The 17,971-nt window shown below is 45.7% G+C and overlaps 1 protein-coding gene and 1 pseudogene across 5 annotated transcripts in view; one reads left to right on the top strand and one right to left on the bottom strand.

Annotated features, from left to right (window-relative positions):
* The first annotated feature begins 273 nt into the window (after nucleotides 1–273).
* LOC121142959 lies at nucleotides 274–6,268 on the top strand (annotated as a pseudogene).
* Nucleotides 6,269–13,893: 7,625 nt separating this feature from the next.
* Als2 (alsin Rho guanine nucleotide exchange factor ALS2) overlaps nucleotides 13,894–17,971 on the bottom strand; it is a 66,992-nt gene continuing 62,914 nt past the window's right edge. For all 5 annotated transcript variants that reach the window (XM_013113747.3, XM_005070602.4, XM_040753542.1 and 2 more), the window contains exons 33-34: nucleotides 17,714–17,810; nucleotides 13,894–15,115 (exon numbers count right to left, since the gene is read on the bottom strand). In XM_013113747.3, the coding sequence (XP_012969201.1) occupies nucleotides 15,077–15,115; nucleotides 17,714–17,810 (136 nt within the window). In that variant the 3' untranslated portion in view covers nucleotides 13,894–15,076. The remainder of the gene's footprint in view (nucleotides 15,116–17,713; nucleotides 17,811–17,971) is intronic.

Genomic DNA, 17,971 nt, shown 5'->3' with positions numbered 1-17,971 from the left:
CTTTTCCCGGAACGTGGCCTTTGAGGAGTGGAACAGGAAGCTCATGAGGACTCACAAATAAGAACACACGTGGTTTAGGGAAGGGCAAGGACACAAAGGATGCCACAGGAGCTTGTCAACCGTGAGACCAACATGGCTGGAGACGAGAGAGCGGGTGGAGGAAATAAATGAGACAAAGCCACCGGAGAGGCCCAGGGGTATTCGAGTGTGTTAGTACCTTGGCATTTTTTCACAAAGGGAAGGCCATAAGGAGGACTGGGGCAGAAGAACAACATGGTCTGGCTTGCTTTTAAGGAAAATGCCTTTGGCTTCTCTGCTGGAAGCAGGCACGGCGGAGCAAAGGTAGAGCCGAAAGAGCTGGCGGAGGTGATGGCCAGCTACTTGTGTAAGGCGTGTCAATGGTGTGCACTGAACAGCATTAGGTGGCACGGGACTAGTGAGAATCCAGATGTATTTGGAGGTGGAGCAAGCAGGGTTCGCCACAAGATTGGGTGAGATATGAGAAAAAATAGACTCCCTGGTTGTCCCCGAGATTCTGGCCTCACAGTGGAGCTGTCATTGACTGAGACAGGAAGGGCTATGAGAACAGTGAGTTGAAGGGGACATGCTGAAGGCATGCTGAGCTTGAGGTGTCCACCCAACTTCGATAAGATGGGGAGGAGGAAGTCGCACAGCAAAGACTGGAATCCAAACAAGGTCCATGCTAGAGACAGAAACTGGGGAATAATCACTGCAATGTCAGCTTGTATACATAGGGCCAGTTGAACATAAAGGATGGAGCAAAGGCAGAGATAGTCATGGGCTAAAGATGTGCATGTGTGTATGTGTGTGTGTACATGTGTGTATGCGGGGGTGTGTTTGCATGTGCGTGTTCATGTGTGTTAATTTCGGAAGACAATTTTCTTCCTTATATTAAGTTCAATTAAGAACATTTATTAAAACGCATACTCATTGGCCAAGCTCTTTCAACAGAAACCTCCATTCTTTTAAACAAACACTACGGGTCAGAGGACATCAGCAAAGGCTCCACGGGTCTTCTGGGTAGAGCCATCTTACCTCACAGGATAAGATTTGTGCGTGGGTTGTGGCAGGAACTGGTTTCCTTTCTTGAAACTTCTGGAGGCAGTCGTAGACCTGCAGAAGGCAGAGCGACACGGAAGACGGGACCTGCATCATTTTAGAGGAAAGGCTCTCAAAGGAAGAAACAGCCGAGGCGGCTGCGTTGACACCTGAGCAAGTGACACTGCGCGGCTCTAGCGGCTGGGTGGAGGTCCCAGTGCTTCCGGGGCTTCTCTCCCGGATGCCAACACGAGACTGACAGCCCCAGAGCAATCTCACTAATAAAAAGTACGCAAATGTTTCCCTTGTCAAAGTGAGGAAGGTAGAGGAGATCTCTGTGCACGTGGGAGCTTCTCAAGGGGGGGCTATGGGGTGGAGAACCTGTAGGACCCCTGTGCTGGGCAGCAGTGTAGGGCATGAGTTGTGTGGCTCACGACCCACCAAGGGTCCCGAAGCCAGACATTCGGAATGTGCTCATCCTTGTTCTGCTGTTTTCGTCAAAGCTGTTCCGTTCTCCTTCCTCAGGCAATTCTCCAGTATGAATTCCTTTGTGCAAATTCCAGCTTCATCTCCCCTGATCCTTGGGGATTTTTTTCTCTACTGGATGAGGAGTCAGGCTGAGTCAGCAAAGCTCCCCTGTCTTCACAGTGCTGCCCCTCATCTTATTCTGGTAATCAAATTTCTCTTACAGATGGAGAAAGGCAGCTCAAGAGGCAGATTAGCCTTTCTGGTTTATAACTGTAATGAGTGAGCTTCCTGATGTACTGTGGAGTTGGTACCCAAGTGGGAGTGGTCTAGGTTGATTGACGGCTGTAGGTAGGACTAAGTACAAAGAGCCTGTTCTCACCAAAGATGGTAAGCCTGGAGAGAATTTATAATGAAACTCAAACTCCTGGTTCTGGGAGATGTGTGTGCATGTGTGAGTGGGGGTGTCCTGGTAGGGGTCAAGTGCTAACCAGGCATGATCCACAGTGAGTTCCAGGCAAACCAAAGCTAAACAGGGAGGCCCAGGATCAAACAATTTAAAACAAGTGATGTATATCTTTGGTCATACTGAAGATGATACCACTTCAATTCTAAAGACTGTAACAGTTGCACACATCATAAGACTGACCATATTTCATGCTTAATTAGAAGAAACACTCACAACAATCGTAAGGGAGCTTTCCTAAGAACAGTTGTTCAGAACATCTACTCTGTATGGTGCACGGAATTTTAGTTAAATTTAAAAAGATTCTCCCAGGAGAAGAGTGCCAACCAGATGTATGGATGTTTTAGTTCCTGATTTTAACAAAAGAGGAATGACATTTTGTTTTATTTCTTATTGAGGGTTTAGGCAGGAGGCTTACAGCAGGCGGGTTGAGGCTGACAAATGATCTGAGGGTCAATGAATCAGTTCACATAGATATCGTTTTTCTCAAGGCTCTTCATTCTTCGAAAAATGTTCTTCCTAAAAGTCCTCTCTTAATAAGCTTTTTCTCCTCAAAAGTTCCCTCTAAAATTTTCTCTTTAAAAAGTTCTACCTCTAAAAGCTCTCTCTTAAAGTTCTCTCCTAGATGTTCTCCTTAAAAATTTTCTAAAAGTTCTTTCTAAAAACTCTCCAAAAGTTCTTTTTTCCCCAAAAAGGCTTCCAGGTTATATACCTGCACTCACAACTAGCATCTCTCTAATATAGCAAGGATGTCAAGCATACATATCTCCCAGAGCCAGGAAGACAGAGAAGGCCTTACAGAAGCAGGACACCTCGTGTCTCAGAGGGAAGATGTGACTTGGAAGACACTTTGTGAACTGATTAAAGGAGACTTCTCAGCACTGTACCAAAGGGACAAACTAAGGCTACGCAGCATGAGATCCAGGGGCTGCTGCCTCAGGGCAAGCAGTGGGGACTTACCACTGAGTCCTGGGAGAAGGAATTCCTTTCTCTGCAGCCTTTTTGAGAATATAAAGCACCTAGTATATATTCTACATACCAAGATTATACAGCCAAATTTATAGCAACAGATATGCTGGAGTCTGCATTTCTTACAGACTTTGCAAGGCAAGTTCTTTTTTTTTCCATTAGAAGTTAATTCTGGAGGGTTGATACCTAGAATATTAGTTGCTACTTCTGTAATAAATGACAAAGGCTCTCAGAAGTTTCTAGAGACAGTGTTTCACTATGTGTTCTCCACTACCTGAAACTTCCTATGTAGGTAAGGCTGCCTCACAGAGACCCACCTGCCTCTGTCTCCAAAGTGTGGGACTAAGGCATGCACCACCATGCCCAGCCACAAGTGACTTTGTCTTACAGGGTTCCTGCTTCATGGAAGAGTCTATGAGACTTTCTGCAGGACACAGAAAAATGACTGACAGACTGCTGATGCAGATGGACAGTTTGAAATTTCCTGCTTTGCTGAGAAGTGTTCTGGACACATTGTGGCCTATGGGCTGAAGATGGATGCCCCAACGTTACAGAAGAACATCGGGTGACTGCCCAGGCAGTAAGCTATCTCTGTCAAACCTAGTGTTTATATATTATCCTTCTGTGGTCTTTGATAGAGTTGAAGGCAGATAGTTATAATTATAGTTTTCCTTAGTATGATAAGAGATAAGCTACATCTAGAACTTTGGACTCACAAGGATGGGATAGATGATATTTTCTTTAAATCTTGTTAAATGTTGATAGACAAAATGTTGTAACTGTGTTCTTGCTTGATAGCTGTTCTGTTGTATATAATTTGACTATGTTAAAGTTAAGACCTTTCTTTTGTTTAAACAGAAAAGAGGAGATGTGGAGGAAGTCCTGTGTATATGTCAATAAAGCACTGCTGGCCAATAGGAATCTAGATAGGTGGGACTAGGAGTCCAGGAGGACTCTGGGAAGGAGAAACACAGAGAGTCAAAATGTAACGCCATGGGGTAGGAAGTCCGGAACTATTCTCCGGTAAGAGAAATACTTAGGTTAACAATTATGGGGTAATTACTTAAGTCAGAGCTAGCCAGTAAGAAACAAGCAAGGCCAACAGCTTCATAATTAATATAGCCTCCTGTGTGTTTATTTGGGACTGATTCGGCACTAGAACCAGGCTGGCGGGAAGTCTTCTCTCAAAGAAAAAGCTTCTCTTTACAACTTTTCATAAAAATATTATTTGTTCAGGGTTGGCCTTAGGACAAAGGATTGTGGGGTCTGATGTGGAGTTGCTGGTGGCCATTGTGGTAATTGGTTTGTGATCCTAGAGGCCTCTGAAAAAATAAGTTGGGGACAGTAAAGAAACAAGCAGACATAGTTTTTCATTCCTAACTGCTCCCAAAGCTAACAGGGGTATGTCTGTGTCTGTGTCTGTGTCTGTCTGTCTGTCTGTCTCTCTCTCTCTCTCTCTCTCTCTCTCTCTCCTCTGTGTATGTGTGTGTGAGTGTGTCTATCTGTCTGTCTGTCTCTCTCTCTTTCTCTCTCTCCCTCTGTGTATGCGTGTGTGTGAGTGTGTCTGTGTCTGTCTGTCTCTGTCTCTCTCTTTCTCTCTGTATCTTCTCCTCCCCCACATTTTTGGAGACAGGGTCTCATTGATTCCAGGCTGGCTTCAACTTGATTTTGTAGCCATGGATGACCTTGAACTTCTGACTACACTACTTCCTGAGTGCTGGGATTATAAGTGTGTGCCATCTCAACTGGTGTGGTGGTTTGAAAGAGAATGGCTCCCATAGGCTCATATGCTTAAATGTTTAGTCACTTGGGAGTGGAATTGTTTGGGAAGGATTAGAAGCTATGCCCTTGTTGGAGTAGGTGTGGCCTTGCTGGAGGAGATGTGTTACTGGGGTGGGCTTTGGGTTTCAAAAGCCCATGCCAAGCCCAGGGTCTCACTCTCTTTGGGTTGCCCATGAATTAGGATACAAAGCTCTCAGCTCCTATTACAGTGGCGTGCCTTTCTGCTTCCTGTTATGAAGATCCTGGACTAACCCTATAAACCTATAGGCAACCCCCAGCCAAGTGCCTTCTTTTGTAAGAGTTGCCTTGGATACGGTGTCGCTTCACAGCAACGGAACAGTAACTATCACAGCTGTTTTGCACAGTGCTGGACTCTAACCCAGGGCTTTATGCATGACAGCTAGGCACTTTACAGAGCTTGCTGAAGCATCCAAAGTGATGCTTTGCTTCTCATAACGCCAACAGAATAGAGGAGAAGGAAGTCAGTGTGAAGACGCTCTCACCCTGATGGGCTTCCCCATCACTCTCTGGAAGTCAGTGATGATGAGGCAGGCACAGAGAAAGGAGAGAAAGATAAGGACGATGAGAAACAGCTTAAGCCTGAAGATGTGGGATCAAATGGAAAAGAGAAAGAGAAAACCAAGGAGAAGTGTGTCAATCAGAAGAACTGAACAAGGCCAACCCCCTTTGGACCAGAAACACGGATGATGTGTGTGACTCGGGAGGAATATGAGGGATTCCGTAAGAGCCTCCCCCGACTGGGAAGACACTTGGCAGTCAAGCACTCCTCTGTAGAAGGCTAGCTGGAATCCAGGACATTGCTATTTATTCTTTGACCCCTTTGAGAACGAGAGGAACAACATCCAGCTATGCCCATTGAGTGTTCATCGTAGACAGCTATGATGAGGTGATAGCCAAGCATCTCAGCTTTATCTGTGGTGTGGTTGGTTCTGAGGACCTGCCTTCGAAGAAAACGATGACAAGTTTTATGAGGTGTTCAACTATGAATCTAAAGCTTGGGGTTCTTGAAGCCTCCACTCACCAGCGATGCTTGTCTGAGTGACCGTGCCGCCATGCCTCTCAGGCTGGAGAAGAGTACTCCCATGTCAGAGTACATGTTTGACATGAAGGAGACACAGAAGTCCATCTACGACATCACTGGTGAGAACAAAGAATGGGTGGCCAACTCTGCCTTCACAAGTATGTGGGGGAGGGGACTTCCTCTTGACAAGTATGGCACACATCAGCTCAAGGAGTTTATGGGAAGAGCCTGGTGTCTGGGCAAAGATGGTCTAGAGCTACCAGCAAAAAAAAGTGGAGGGGAGCAGGTCAAGCTTTGAGAATCTCTGCAAGATCATGAAGAAGATTTTTTTTATAAGAAGGTGGAGAAGGTGATGGTCTACAATAGGCATGTGTCCTCACCCTGCTGTGCTATGATAAGCACCCATAGCTAGACAGCAAACAGAGCAGTTCATGAAGGCCCAGGCACTACAAGACAATTCTATCAAGAGCTACATCACGGTCTAAGAGCACTTGGAAACCCGTGTGTGGAGATCCTGCAGCAGCTGACTGAGACCAGTAAAAACAGGGTCGTCAAGGACCTGTGGCACCGCTGTTAAAAGCCACACTTCTCCTCTCTGGCTCCTCAGAGCAACCCCAACCATGATCACAGTTGGCCTGGGTACTCATGAAGACAAGCAACAGTGGAGGAGTTCAGCATCACTGTCCTGATGCCGGCCTCCTATATGAGGACGCTGAGACTGCATCTCACATGGAAGCAGTTTATAGAGTTCCCTCTGGAAAGCCCTCGACCTCTGCATCGTTTTTCCCATGGCTCTCCAGCAGCCACGACTGTCCTTTATCCATCCGGCTCTCTGCTGATTTCTTCTTTCCTGTCCTTGTTTCTTAAGACAGGAAAGTCCTCTCCTCACCTGACAGCAAGATCAAGTGTTGAGTATCGGGGTTTTATGGCGATTTTTATTGTTGTTGCTGTTTGTTTTTATTTTGTTTTGGTTTTGCTGTAAAATTAAAAGTGTGCAAAACAAAGGAGATGCGGTTTTACTTTAAAAAGCAAATAAATAAACCAACCATTTTGGCATGCTTTTACAGTAACCAGAAAGGACCAAGATACTGGCTTTTGCCAGCCTGAGCACGCAAAGGCTTTCCCAAACTCACCTTTAAAAGAGCCTGCAGCCATGGGGAGTGGAGGAGGTCATATAAGAGACACAAGCCATTCACATCTCGACTGTAGAAAAGACTCAGCTCCTGTAGGAGGAGCCTCAGGATTCCAGAGAGACCTAGAGGAGGGGGACAGAGGCCAGCAGGTGGGTAGGGGTCCGAAGCTGCTTAGAATGCTGGGCTTGCCATCACTGTATGAGTGGGAACAACACTGGATTTAAGGTCTAAGGGGGGGGGGTCAAGCCCTGTCCCATCATTTACACTCCAAATTTCAGAAGACCATGTGACTGTATGAAGAATTAACTGACTTTCTCATGGGACTGAAAGTAAAAGCACATGAATGGTAGTTAACGTGTAGGCATGAGATACCACGGGAATAATGCAATCTCTTTCCCTCTTCCACACTACCAGACAGGAGTTTATCCCTAACCCATCCAGCCCTTTTCTGGACCTACTTTCTCGAAGTCAAATACAGTTGGTTATTTGTGCCCTTTCTGAAAATACTTATTGAAAGTATAACTGAAAACCTCTCCCATTACAGTTTAACGTTTTAAAATTACATTGAGTATTTATTTCTTTGTGTGGGGCAGCATTGGTGTGGAAGCCAGAGGATAGCTTGCAGGAATCGGGTGTCTCTTTAAATCATGTGGGTCCCAGAGACTGAACTCACATCGTCAGTCTTGGCAGCAAGCATCTCTACCCACGTAGCCATCTGGCTGGCCCTCCCATTACATTTTTTCACGTCTGTCTGTCTGTCTATCATGTGTGTGTGAGTGTGTATGTGTGTGTGAATGTGTGTGTGAGTGTGTGCGTGAGTGTGTGTGTTGTGTGTGCATGAGTGTGTGTTGTGCATGCATCTGTGGAAGTCAGAGGGCAAATTTGAGGGAGTTGGTTGTCTCCTTCTAACGCAGGTCACCAGCTCTGATGACAAGTACCCTCACTCACTGAGCAATCTTGCCAGCCCCCCTTAAACTTCCTAATAGAAAGGAAGTAAGGATCGCAGCAAGTGTCCCTGTGTACACGTACTCAGATATGACAATATGTCTCCTCCGGGCTAGAAAAGGAGCTCTGGTGGCACATACCATTCTCGGGACTGGGTGCCGTGGCGAGTGTCCCGTCCTTGTTGGTCACCTCTGCTCCTCTGTCTGACTGTTTCATCCTCCCTGCTGGAGCTTGGAAAGGGAAGTCAGAAACAGGAAGCAGACTGACAAACGGCATGTGCTCACTCCGCCACAGCAACCACACAGCACACTCTTATAATCTCAACATGGTTATCCTGCGAGCCAAGGACTACGCCACACATGCTGGTGTCTGCGTCAAATAGAACACAGCCTTGTCCAGTGACACTTCCTCTCCAAATCAACTGCCACTAGCTATGTGGATGAGAAAACTAGTATTCCATAAACACTCCCCTACTCCATTGTTTTTCTAAAATTAACCTTTTGAACTAGTTTAAACACGCACGCACATGTACACACTCATGTGTGTGACTCAGCTCAGGTTTGGGGGTCAGAGGATAACTTGCAGGAGTCAGTTCTCTTCGTCCACCATGTGGTCATGGGGACCAATCCTGGGTTGTCAGCCTTGGTGGCAGTGCCTTTATGCACTGAGCATCTCCCAATCCCGCCATCTTGTACAGTAACTGAGTCATCTCCCAATCTCGTCATCTTGTACAGTAACTGACAAGTCATGTTGTGTCTTCTTGCTTTCCACCTGTCTGGTCACTCTTTCTAGATGAACTACCCATTGTTGAGAGCGCAGAGGGCCTCCCTGGCCTGAACGCACATTAATGCTCCATTCTGAATATTGCACTTTGTAGCTCTTCATAGATCTCACTGAGAAGTTGCACAATTCCTGTTAGAAGACTAGCCTGAAATACACGACAGATTGCTGCCCTGTCACAGTCTTCTAATCTGGAGACAATGTAACAGTGACTTGGCTCCCCCCTCCCCCCACAGCCTTCCTGGTTCACCCTATAACCTGTCTAAAACCTAGACAACAGTACCTTGCAGATTTTGTGCAGGTTCAAATACCTGGCTGTAGGAAAACTAAGCCTCAGTGGGCCTGACAGCTGGTCTAGAGCATGCGCAGTAGCTATTTCCTGACAGCCAGCTGAGTCTGCCAGAGGGTCCTGACAACAGCAGCCGAGTCTGACGAGAGATGAGGAGTCCTATGGACAGTGACCACATCACTTCAGCAGGGACCAGCTCAGTGGATCTCCTCCCCTGGGATAGGGTTGAGGAGTGTATGTCTTACTCCTTCCTGGAATAAACTGAACTTGTTTCAACTTGTTCCCGATGCCTGCTTGTTGATGTCGCCCCTACTTTCTCCCGCCCCCAAGGGACACCAGTTGGGATCCTGCAACACGTAGCAGCTCATTATATATTAACCCTATTAGTTTCAATACTCATTTTAAAACAACCAATTTACACAGCTTAATTTAATGCATTTTTTAAAAACACGGCTTTAGATATATTTACTCTCACAGAACAGAAATCCAAAATAGCAATGGCCTAGTAGAACAGAAGTTTCTGCATTGTTTATTTGGCAGTTCAGAAGTAGAGACAATCCAGACTTGGTAGGGCAGCCCTAATCCATAAGTATTGAGGTGCTGGGTTTCTCCCAGCTCACTGTCCCACCCCTGGGGTGAATATAGCTGCTCCAAGATGCTGGCATGGTTTCCAGCCATCACCTCCACATTTCAGTCAGCAGGATGAGGAGGGGTTAAGAAAACAAGGGCAAAGGGTAGACGGGATCCTCAGCAAAGCTTTAGAAGTAGTTCTTCATGGTAATCAACCACTGTAGTGGCTTGAAAGGAAATGGCCCCGGAGGGAGTGACACTATTAGGAGGTGTGACCTTGTTGGAGGAAGTGTGTCAGTGTGGAGGTGGGTCTTGAGGTCTCTTTTGCTTAAGCTTCACTCTGTGTTACAGATCACCTCTTGTTGCCTACAAGATGGAGGATTCTCAGCTACTTGTCCAGCATCATGTCTGCCTGCACACTGCCACCATGCTCCTCAACATGATGATAGTGGACTGGACTTCTGAAAATGTAAGTGAGCTCCCGCAATTAAATGGTTCCATTTGGAAGAGTAGTGTGGTCATGGTGTCTCTTCACAGCAAATAGAAACCCTAACTAAGACAATCATTGTGACTCTCATCTCACTGGAGAAACAAACCCAAACCAACCCTAGAATGATTTGAATTTAGAAATCACGTTTCTTTATAAACACAAAATAGTTTGTAATTTTGAAACACACTGAATTAGGGCAAATGCTACCACGATTGAAGAATTAATTTAATGCATTGCCAAATAGTTCACCAAATCAGCAAGTCATTTCTTCAGTGTGAATCCTGCTTGTGACTCAGGAAATCACTATAACACACCACTCTTGGATTATATCTGCACCTGCATTCCAAGTTGCTACATCCTTTCAGGGTTTTATGTGGTTTCAACTGTGGGTTAAAGGTGATGTTCCACATTTACACATTGAAATATACAACATCGTATGATCATCTATTTCAATTTTTTGGTTTTTGTTGTTGTTTGATTGGTTTCTTTTGTTTTGAAGTAGGGTCCCATGTAGCCCATGCAGGCCCCAAACTCACTATTTAGCCAAGACTAACCAGATGATCTTGAACTTCTCATTCTCCTGCCTCCACCTCGCAAGTGCTGGGATTACAGGTGTGTGACCACATCTAGTTTACATGGCGCTGGGGATAGAACCCTAGACTTCACATACACTAGGCAAGCACCTGCCAACTGAGCTAAATACCCAGCCCTGCTATCTTTCTTTATTCTTTTTATTATTGGTAGGACATTATATGGATTAAAAAACTAACCTTAAGTATATCAGTGCCTTGGTTTAAGTGTCCCCAGAATCAAGGAGTCTAGACAGGTGTAATTTATAGGGTAAAGAGGCAGGGAGTGTGAGAAAGCCATTAAAAGCTGTTTTATCAAGTAAGTAATCATTATGAATACTTGGAACTTGAGTTTTACCTTAAGTCAGCTTTGGGCCTTCAAGGTGGCTTGGCAGGGAAAGGCATTTGCTGCCAAGCCTGATAACCTCGAACCCACATGGTAGAAAAAGAAAATTATCTCCCAGAAAGTTGTTCTCTAATCTCCACAAGCACTCTGTGGCAGTAGGACCCCCCCCCACACATGTGCCAGCATGCACACACGCACACATGCAAATAAATGTAATTAAAATATTTTAAATCAGCATTTCCTCCTGTTTTAAAAGACACATTAATTGCTATTCAAAGTTCTGACCTTCTATCCATTATGCTTATTTTCCAAAATGCTTTTCAATTTGGAAATCCTGAACGAAACACACTTGCAACCGTGGGAAATGGCCCTCTGGCTTCCGGTGCATCAAAGGCCCCCAGGGGAGATGGGAACAAACACTCAGTTTCACCTGGAGTCTGTGATAACTCACATAGGTGACTTGAGGTGTCTGAGAGTCAACCACTTTGAAATAGACTACCCGAGATGCTGTTAAGCGACTGCAGGTGCGTTTGGGAAACGCAGGTCTGTAAGCAGTCTAGTCTCTTACCTGCAAGGAAGGAAACGCAGTGTCAAGAGAAAAGCAAGCAGGAAGCCCCAGCGGCTGCTAGCTGCCAAAGTCACCTGACGCTCTGGATAAAGTCCCTGCACATCCTCAGGTTTAATCCTGACCTTGCAGCCTAACCACTTATGCACTGTAAGCCTCCCCCACCAATCCTAGCCTCACTCGGAAGCGGCTCCTTTGCATTGCCTGCCACCTGCCATGACTTGACTCACACTGCTTCCACACTCCATTATGAGCTGCTAACATTCTTGTTGACAGGATCTCAGTCAGATACCCCGCCAGGTTTTCTTTTCTACTTTTTTTTTGTTTGTTTATTTTGAGGCAGGGCCTCATGTAGGCCAGGTGTCTCAGGCTTTGTGTGTGTGCACTACATTCATCTGAGGTTTTATTATTTTCTTTTAAACTTCAGTTTTTCAAGTCTTAATGTAGAATTCAGTTCTCTGAAGGGCTGTCTGTGGCGGGGAAAGAAGGGGAGAGCAGGGAAGCTCTGGTTTGGAGTCCCAGCTCCAGCGCAGGGCAAACCACAGCTGTTCACTGCCGAAAACAAGGAGAACTGGGGTTGATACTTCCCTGTGAGGGCTGCTGGGAGCAACATCAGGACCATCAGTTACATGGGTGCGGGGCATTTCTAATCATGGTTGGTGGCCTGGAGATTTAGGATTTCACACACACACACACACACACACACACACACACACACACACACACACACACACACCCTGAAAATTTATCGTTTTAAGATGCAACTTAAAAAGTATATAGAATGAGGGATATGTAGTGGTTAGGCTGCTTCATTTAAGACCGAAGTAGAAACCAGGCGTTGGTGGCGCACGCCTTTAATCCCAGCACTCGGGAGGCAGAGGCAGGCGGATCTCTGTGAGTTCGAGGGCCAGCTTGGTCTACAGAGTGAGTTCCAGGACAGCCTCCAAAAGCACAGAGAAACCCTGTCTCGGAAAACAAACAAAAAAACAAAACAAAAAAAAAGACTGAAGTAGATGGATGGGATGAACTGCCGTGTGTTCTCAGAGATGAGATGGCATGCTGCCATTTGAGTGATGGGCCCAGACCCTCACCAGCTCCCTGCTCTGGCAGCCATGACAGGCTACAGAAAAGACCCAGCAAGACATAGGCCGCTGACTCAGCAGCATGTGCTGAGCTCCAACCTTGCCCTAATCACTAGGAAGCCAGATAACCTCCATGTCTCGAGGAAACAATCAGAAGTTAGCTGGCAGGCTCTGGATGTGCTTTATGATAACAGTGGAATGCAGCTTAGCAACCGCCTTGGGAGGGCCTCCAGGCATAGCAACCTTTCTGCAGCTGCAGCAGACATTGGTTGCCCAAGCCCAGAGGTGCACCAATCCTGAGACTGTTATTATGCAACTAGCAGACCCCCCAGACATGCCCCTTTTTCTACCCCAATATATTCCCTGTCCCACTGCTGCTCAGGGTCCCTCTTGCTCCAACCACTGTGTCTGATGGACAGAGGACCCGAGTTAACTCATAAATTAAGACTCTTGGCTTTTGCATCAGATCTGGTCTCACAGTGGTTTTGGTGGGTTCGGAGTCTGGGTACAACATGAGTACTTTCATGGTTACATTATCTGAGAGTTTTTGTCCATTTCCACTATTCTCCATCTCTCTATCTCCAGGAGCTATATGTTTAATTACTTTGTCTTTATTAGGCAAATGTGGCATTTGTGTGTTGGTCCAAAAAGTCAAAAATATTTGAAATCATTAGAAGGGAGTGAGCATTGGTCCCTCATCACAGGGTGCAGGCTCACTCTGGCAGAGGCAGTGAGTGGAAAGGTGGAAATAGTCTCTAACATTCATCCTACCCTTCCCTGAAGACAAAGTGAACAACTACCAAATGTCTTTTATTCAAGAAAATATTTCCCTTGAGTCTCTTGTCCTTGGGCTATCAGGGTCAGAGAGTTAACTTGTTCTCTGTCAGAAAATTGGCTACAGTTAAATGAGCTAAAATCCCAGGGATCCTGAGGTCAGAAGCACAGGTTACAATGTGGACAAAGAAATACTCTGAGCTGTGATGGGGGTGTCCTCTTGTATATGTTTCTTTTACTGGTTAATGAATAAGACATTGTTCAGCCAATGAGGCAGGGAGATAGGCGGGACTAGGGGGGGAATTCTGGGAAAAGTAGGCAGAGAAAGCCCACCAGAAAGGTCACATGTAGGCTGCCAAAGGAGTAACAGGTTCAGACCCTTCTCCAGTAAGATACCACATGGAAATATTTAGGTTAATAGAAATGGGTTAATAATTAATACAGCTAGCCAATAAGAAGCCCTAGTCTTTGACCAACAGTTTCATAATTAATATAAGTCTTTGTGGGTTTATTTGGAGTTGAGGCGGCTGTGGAACCAGGCTGGGACAAGAAATGGCACAACAGAGCTGAGATGAATGTCTTTTATTATGAAAACTGCTGTTACATTACAGCCAACATTCCAAAACAGTATTTTAATAAACACGTGTCTTGATTATAAAGTAGCTCGGAAATCATGATCCTTTTCAAAAGTAGTTAACACCTGCTGAGTCATTTCACATGAATCAGGGCACTGTGCTCCCCATGGAGTACAGCAGATGAGACAGAAGAGCACCTGTGTTACCCAAACAGCTATGAGGAGTTACCGCTACAGTGTAAACCAGCAACCTACCATGGGGTTTGTAAAAAGCAAACCGTGGAAATGTGGTGTCACAATACTTTTGAGGTGGGAACAACCAAAGTGTGTCTTTCCTTTCTTCCCTTCTGAGTTCAGTGTGAGGTACAGGGAAGGCCACACACTGGGCTGGGGACAGCTGCAGTTCCCAGCTTCCCCCACATTTCCCAGTGTCCACAAGACTGTGCTGGCCTCCTGGGAACGCAGTGACCAGTGAGGCTCTGTAGCAGCTCAGCATCAGGGTTTGAATTCCAGTGTATCCCTATGTCCCTTCAGGTAGAGGGCAGAAGTTCCTATTTGGATGCATTCCATGCTGGACCAGGATGTCCTAGTCACCTCATGGACCTTCCTCCACTGCAATACCCTGGAGGATGGGCTTATATAAAAGGTTAAAACTGCAGTTTAAAATTCTCCCCCCCTCCCCAGCAAGTAGCATGCTGCACACGTGGCTGGAAGGGCTCTAGGAAGGCAAGGCATGGCTACTTCAGTCTCAAGTACAACCTGCTCCTTGCCGAGGGATGTGGGTAACTGCCGATGGATCTGTACAAACCAGGAACTTAAATACAGTAGTCAGTTCTTCCACACAGCAGCTTTCTTGGAAAATTCTCCTGTAACTTCATGGAGCTGACACCTCTTCCTATATAAGAAAGAGGTAACCGGTTTCCTTTTCCATGGAGGTGTATGGATCTTAGCACAGCCCAAAGATGGTCTAAGCTGACTCCTATTTCCTTTTTGAACTATACAGTCTGTTTCCACCCTGAGCTCAGGGCTGTCATTTTTAGTAAGGCTCAGAAATTACAACCAAAATAACATACAGTCCATTCCAGTTTCAACACTGTTCCTTGCCACCGTTGGGCAACTCCAGATGGTGCTGCAGCCTCCTCTGCAGATAATCCAGTTCTCCAGCTGTCGGGTGCCCTAGTTAAGTTTCTCACGCTGAATCTGGTAGTAGCATGCCTGGAAAAGTGCGAAACAGATTCACATTTTCTTTTTAAGACTAGGGAAGGAGCAATCCCTTATTAACCCAGATGCCAGATTCACTCGCCCTCGCTCTTCACCATTTGAAGGGTTGTGTGGAAACCTAATACTGTAGAAGCTTCCTAAATGAAAAAACATTTATGAAGACAATTTAGATGAAATGACTAAATAACAGGGGAGACAGAGCTCCAACTGGACATCTCTTGTCACCAAACAAAGCTTTCAATACTGGGAATAGGATTCATCTAACTGAGCTCTTGGCCAAAGTGGCCCCATGAGAAGCCCCAAACAACTCAGGCTACTGCCAAGGCTTTTGGTGGCTCTCCACAAACTGATGGTGAGGCCCTACCTAGTGCTGAGGACAATTCCTACACAACTCATTGAACATGGAGAAGCTGGTGCCTACAAAGAGCCGTCACCCCTAGTGACTAGTGTTCAGGGTACTCTGCACACTACCAAAAGAGAAAGGTAACACCAAGTGATGTGGGAAGTCCTTCTGTGTATATATCAATAAAGCACTGTTGGCCAATAGGGAAGCAAGATAGGTGGGTCTAGGAGGCTAGAAAGATTCTGGGAAATGTAGTGAAGAGAGTTGTCGCCATGTGATCGCTGGTAGAAAGAACTCAAGTCTGGCGTTCTCTGAAAGATAAGTCCTTATAGAAATATATATTAGTAATTATGGGTTAATAATTTAGCCAGAGCTAGCTGATAAGAAATCATAACAAACGGCCAACAGCTTCATAATTAATACAGTGTCTTGTGTGTTCATTTGGGTTGGCATGACTCTGGAACCCAGGTAGGATCCCGCATCAACCAAGCCCTACAAACCCCCTGACTGCAAGTATGCATTTGGAGAAGCATCTTCTGTGATCCCAAAGTGTTGGCACAAAGCTGTGGGAGTAGCTAACCCATACCTGATCTGAGTTAAGGTCCGTAGTGGTGTGAAAGAAAATGGCCCCCAGAGGGAGTGGCATGATTAGGCGTGGCTTTGTTGGAGTAGGTGTGGTCTTGTTTGGAGGAAGTATGTCACTGTGGAGGTGGGCTTTGAGGGTTCACATATGCTCAAGCCACACCCAGCGAGACAGACTACTTCCCACTGCCTGCATGTCAAGATGTAGCGGCTCCTTCTCAGCACCACGTCTGCCTGTATGCCACATGCCCCCCTACCATGATGACGATGTCTAAACTTCTGAAACTGTAAAGCTGCCACCTCAACTAAATGTTTTATAAGAGATGTGTGGTCAGCCAGGCAGTGGTGGCGCATGCCTTTAATCCCAGCACTCGGGAGACAGAGGCAGGAGGATCTCTGTGAGTTCAAGGCCAGCCTGGTCTACAGCAGGACAGTCTGCAAAACCACAGAGAAACCCTGCTTCGAAAAACAAAAACAAACAAACAAACAACAACAAAGAGTTGTGTGGTCATAGTGTCTCTTCACAGCAAAAAAAACCCAAACTAAGACAGCCTACTACATGAAATGGAACCAAGGAATCAAGGCCTTCTAGACACAACAAGGTTGATGCACATATGAACTCAAAGACAGTGGCATGCATAGGGCCTGAATAGGTCTGGCCCATAGAGTCCTAGAACCGAAAGGAGAAGTAGACACAAGCCCCTATTCCCTAACCCAAAGGCTATCTCCAATTGAGAGTGACTTGCCAACGAAAAATGGTTTTCTGCAAGGAAGTCTCACTGGGAAAGCAAACCATGACCAGTAGTAGATGCCAATACAAAATGAACTCACTAGTATCACTGGAGTTCCTTTGTCTTATAATGTTAAGTCAAGGCTGCTGCTGCTGCTTCTTCTTCTACTTCTTTTCCTCCTCCCCTTCCTTTTCCTTTTTTGTTAATCTACAGGTCATTTGCATCTATATTGTGGCTTCCAGTTTTGTGTTCTTATAAGACTCCTGTATGTGTGAATAAATGTGCCTCTGTGTCTAAATGTGGTTCTTGTGCTCTTTCTTGTTTGATTGTTTTGTTTTATTCCAATTTGCTTGTTTTTATTTGTCTTGTTGTATTTTATTATTATTATTATTCCTTAGATGCAGAGACAGAAATGGTGTGGATCTGGAGGGGAGGACATGTGGGGACTGGGAGGAGAGACAATAATCAGAAGATATTGTATGAAAAAGAAATCCAAAATTTTTTTGAGACAGGGTTTCTCTGTGGCTTTGGAGGCTGTCCTGGAACTAGCTCTTGAAGACCAGGCTGGTCTCGAACTTACAGAGTTCCCCCTGCCTCTGCCTCCCCAGTGCTGGGATTAAAGGTGTGCGCCACCACCGCCCGGAGAAAAAAAATCTGTTGTCAATCAAAGAAAAAAAAAAATAAAGTCGACACTGACTTTGTCCATCAAGAAGGAAGTGGCTCAGGCACAGTATCTCACCCTTGCAATTGTAGCCCTTGGGAAGCATTGGCAGAAAGGTAGCTAAGAGTTCCAGGCTAGCCTGATCTACAGAGTCAGACCCTATCTCAGAACAATGCCCACCCCCAAGAAGAAAGTGAGAAAAGTGGCTACTGACTGATCTGTAACGTGGTGAGTGAAGTACAGTTAAGATTAAAACTTTCAAGTGCTACACTCACCTTCAGGGTAGTGAACATTATGCCTTGCTCCCCGTGCTGCAGATAAGGGTCCATCAGATCCTCAATGAGGTGCACTTCAGAGCCTAAATTCCGAATCCTGTCCCAGACAGAGAAAGATGGGAAGTTCATTCTGCTTCAAGTGAACCCCCTTCAATCAACGGATGACGACAGAAAAAGAATAGCCTAGCACAAAGATAGTACCATAGTGCAGTGGTTCTCAACCTTCCCAGTGTGGCAACCCTTTAATACAGTTCCTCA

Source organism: Mesocricetus auratus, unplaced genomic scaffold (genome assembly GCF_017639785.1).
Source record: "Mesocricetus auratus isolate SY011 unplaced genomic scaffold, BCM_Maur_2.0 Super-Scaffold_100010, whole genome shotgun sequence".
NCBI lineage: Eukaryota > Metazoa > Chordata > Mammalia > Rodentia > Cricetidae > Mesocricetus > Mesocricetus auratus.
Note: the sequence above shows the minus strand (reverse complement) of the source record. Positions and strands in the feature narration are given on the sequence as shown.